This window comes from Aptenodytes forsteri, unplaced genomic scaffold (genome assembly GCF_000699145.1).
Source record: "Aptenodytes forsteri isolate BGI_AS27 unplaced genomic scaffold, ASM69914v1 Scaffold174, whole genome shotgun sequence".
NCBI lineage: Eukaryota > Metazoa > Chordata > Aves > Sphenisciformes > Spheniscidae > Aptenodytes > Aptenodytes forsteri.
Genome location: NW_008794603.1, coordinates 2318397 through 2322769, shown reverse-complemented (window position 1 = coordinate 2322769; position 4373 = coordinate 2318397). Strand labels below are relative to the sequence as shown.

Below are 4373 nucleotides of genomic sequence, written 5' to 3'. Positions count from 1 at the left end.
CCCCGTGTGACGGCTGCATCCCCGCCCTGCCCTCGTGCCTGCTGCCAGGTCGGTGATGAGCCAGACTGGCCTGTGCAGGGCTGGTGGGGGACATCCCCACGGCTCCCCTGCCCAGGGGTGTGGGTCTGCACAAAGCGAGGTGTGACGGCGCGGATGGGCAGTGCGGGCATCTGGCTGCGTCTCGGCTGATGCGCCCCGGGTTGGCGCTGCCTCTGTCGCGCGCAGCTCATTGGTCTCACAGGTACCTTAACGGCACAGTCCCGAGCTGATGGTACAGCAGGGATGCTCAGGTAAGTCCCAGCCATGAAACCTTTTTCAGCGGTGTTTCCACACCAAGGGAAACCCTGGGGACAGGCCCATGTTTCAGAAATCACATGCAGGGCCCTTTGGATTATCTCAGGGATATGGAAATAGCTTGGTAAGAATAGAAAGTAACCTTCTGCTCTCCAGCCACCAGCCCGTGCCAGGTACCCAGCCTCTCGCCATCAGCCCGTGCCGGGTACCCAGCCTGTCCTCCTGAGGGTACCTACTGCTGTGTATTGTCAACTCACTTTCAAACCTCATCATCCATTTTTCTTGGACAAATTTTTCCAGCATAGGATTGATTTTGTAAATCAATTACACCAAACTCATTTTCATAACAATGATGCGAAGTTGTTGATTTAAAGATGCAAACTCACAGATGAACAAAACCAGTGGAAAGGCTTTGGGTCCATTTCTAATCAAGATCTGAACTCGACAAGAGGATTTCAAAATCCTAAAGCCCAAAGATGTCAAAAATGTTGCATTGTATGAACACAAAAAGTCATTCACAGCAGGAGATTACACTCTTACGTAAACCTGGCTTTGGGCACCAGGGTTGAGACGAGTTCAGCTACGGTCAGAAAATGGCCCCAGTGCTCGGGTGATCCTCCTGCTTCCCTCTGTAAAATGTTCCCTTCTTGCTTCTGCTAGCTTTAGGTCCGACTGATAATTACTGATATAAGTGCTAATCTCATCCGTTGCCCCTTTCATACGCCTTTACAGAGAGTTTCTACCGCTGTGGCCAGAAGCTGCTTCTGCGAAAGGGGGTTGTGCCGTGGGTGTGGAAGGGGCAGTGCCGCGCTGACCTGCCTGGGCGCTGGGGGGGCTCCCGCTGGGGTGTCAGCAGGCAGCAAGCGTCCCGTCGCCTGGCTGGCTCGGCCTCGGGGACCTGCCACCTCGGTTCACATCTCGTCACAAAATGTTGCTTTGGCTTGTGCTTTTGGTTTTCATCTTCTAGTTCTGTCCCTGAGGGCTGAGCCCTTGAGATGCATTTCCCTTAGCAGGTAACTGCAGATGCTCGGCACCCGGCAGGACGTGGCCCTGCCTGTAAAACACGCGCGGCCAGGCTAAGGCTGTGTGGCAGAGGAGCGTGGCGTTGCGCCGTGTGCGGGGCATGTGCCCTTCCAAACAGCCGGTTTGTTCCTTGACAAGTACAAAATGTGTTCATTGTCCGGCCAGCTGCACGGCGAGGTTTATCAGCACACAAACCCGATGGGGAATGTTAAGCGGGTTAGGTGGCAGCAGCGCTACGGAAGGTGGTCACCCTCCAGGGATTAGAGGTCAGAACAACCATCGTCCCTGTGACCAGGCGGAGACACAAAGAGCCATTGTGCCGAGAGTACAAAATCTCTGTTTATTACCACGGGGCTGACATGCTGAAAGACCCGCTCTCCATGCCAGCACAAAAGATTCCTTGCTTCACATTGTTTGTTTATGTAAATTAAAATGGTGCATTTAATTATGCAATGGGACCAGCCTCAGCAACAAGCAAGGTGCTGATTGGATCGCCCCGTGGCCAGAGCCCGCTGGCAAGCCCTCGGCACATCTGATGGTGCGATCGCGGACCCTGCTCTGCTGCAGCGGCCGCCGGAGAGGAGACGCGTGTTGACCATCTGAGCAGGGGAACAAAATCCCCTGGGGAAAAGGGGTGAGGTGTAGCGCTCCCAACCCTGGGGTGCAGGAGCGGGGCCCCTGGAGGTGCACGGCCCCGGTCAGCGGGCACGGCACGGCCCTAAGCATGACAGAAGAAGTCCCAGCGGCATCTGGCATGCCCGAGTGCAACGGGAGCGTACCCCCGGAGAAGGGCCCACTCCAGGTCATTGGTGTCATCGATGAAATATCAAAATCTGTCGGGACAGTTCCTTATGTGAATGCAGAAATGAGCTCTGATGCTCCACCTGCAAAAGAAAATCAGGAGGAAAATAGAAATTCATTGGCAGAGGACATAGTACGTGGGGATTTTGATGGAGAGAAGCAATGTGAAGGTAAAGTACAAGACTGCCTTTCTTTAAGTGTTTGGAAAGAAAAGCTCTATTTTATGTATAGCCTTATGAATAACGGGATGTACTATGTGTATTAGTCAAAATTCCTAACCTATGGTAGTTGTAACAATGACTCAGAGTAATTCAGAGTTTAGGGACAAATTTGAGCTCCAGTTACACAGGATGCTGTGAAAAGTATGTGACTAAAGAAACAAGCAATTTTTTGATCTGCTCTGAAAAATCTGCTGCAAATCTGCAACCATTAAAACCTAATTATTGTCACTAACTGTTCCATCAGTCCATTTCTTGTGCTTTGTATTTCCTAAAGAAAAGCGAGAGGAAAGCGATGGGATGCTACAGCAGGGATCAGCTGATATCCAGGATACAGGGACTGACGGCCAGGAGTCGGAGGAAGGTAATGGAAAATGCTGTGTGACATGAGGTTTTCCCGAAGCAGAGCAATGAGTAGCCTTCAAAGACAATGACATACAGGTGGTTATTATTTTTCCAAATTTGGTCAGACCCTTATATTCTGGAGAGCAGTGACTCATTTCTCATCAGTAGAGTTGCTGCACCTTAGAAAACACAGCTGGTATCTCTCTTCCTGAGGTTTGCGTGTATCTCCATTACCATGGGCTATCAAAGCACCTTGGGGTCTTCGACCAGGAGATCTCCAACAGCCCTGTGAGGCTGGGAGATGCTTTATCTTCTGCTCCATGCAGGGGAGCTCAGAGCATAACCTCGGGAGGCTGTCAGTCAAAAATATGTGGCCTCAAAACCCAAACTCTTTTCCTACCTGATTTACCAAGTGTCTAAATCCCCCTGGTGCCCAAGTATCTAGCAGAAAATTGTCTGCTGTCCTAAACATCTGCTCCTGGGTCTCTCTACTTGTTCCTAGGTAAAATTCAGCTGGAGCAAGGCTGAACCTCGTACCTGCCTCCTGCATTGAGAAGGGCTGCAGGGGGGCACTTGCTGCACTTGTCCCCAGCAGCAAGTTAAAATGTATTGAATATATATACACATAGTCGAACATATTTAATTATACTATGCAAAAATGCAGCCCCTCCTCCAAAAAGGAGGAGTATTTTATTGAGTATTATTAGAGGAGGAAAGCTATGTCTCTCTGTGAGTGGGCTTTCGGCATTGCTGCCCTTCCATGTTTCCCACCCATGGGCTCTTGCCCGGCTTGTCCTTTTTGGCAACCACAGGATGAGGGACGGTTGGGCCGTGGGCTGCTAACGACATCCCCCCCGCACTGACCCTGGCGGTGGTCGGGGTGCAGGGCTGGCGGCTCTGCCCCAGCTCCCTGGCACCCGGCCGTGCTGGATCCTCCTTGTCACGTACACATCCACCTGGCCACAATAAGTTGGTATTTTCTATATGTCAGCTGCCACATAAATATGAAACCCATCCTCAGGGAAGAGCAGATTAACAACCCAGAGTAGCTGTTGCGGTGCTGGCAAAGCTAGCGTTATTGAATGTACCTCTAAAAGACGTATGGGCCATGCCTTGTAAACAGAAACTTTACTTTGATTATGAAAAGGAAAAAATATATGAACATTTGTCATAGGCAAAATAATATTTCATAGCAGCTGCAAAGGTTTTGAGGAGGTGAACCATGATGGAGGCTTTCCCGCTTAGAGCTGTCATCCATATTCCAGCTGTGTTGCTTTATGAGTGCACAATAAAACCTATTAAACCATCTTGCACAGCCCCCCCACAGTCCCTCCCCCCCAGCCACAAGCACTTTATCTCTAAATTGCAGGCAGCTTTTTAGTACCTAACCAATTTAGTCTAATTAATACTCAGGACCCCACAGACAAAATGTTGAATAGACCATTTGTTGCGACACTAAAGCATCATTTAATGCAGAGACGTGCCAAACAGGACAAACAGGAGATGATAGCCATCTCAGCCTGGTCGGCCACCCCTGAAGAAGGGACGTGTCCCAGGAGGGCTGTGCCGGGGTCCCGCTGCATGGCCGGCACAGCTGGGCACTGCGTGCAGAACGGCTCCTGCCCTTCCCTTCCCTTCCCTTCCCTTCCCTTCCCTTCCCTTCCCTTCCCTTCTCGCGCTCTCCCCGCGAGC

The 4373-nt window shown here is 51.0% G+C and overlaps 1 protein-coding gene across 1 annotated transcript in view; it reads left to right on the top strand.

Annotated features, from left to right (window-relative positions):
• The first annotated feature begins 2041 nt into the window (after positions 1 to 2041).
• ERMN (ermin) overlaps positions 2042 to 4373 on the top strand; it is a 3903-nt gene continuing 1571 nt past the window's right edge. Inside the window, exons 1-2 of the mRNA XM_019470411.1 lie at positions 2042 to 2288; positions 2614 to 2700. Of these exons, the coding sequence (XP_019325956.1) occupies positions 2042 to 2288; positions 2614 to 2700 (334 nt within the window). The remainder of the gene's footprint in view (positions 2289 to 2613; positions 2701 to 4373) is intronic.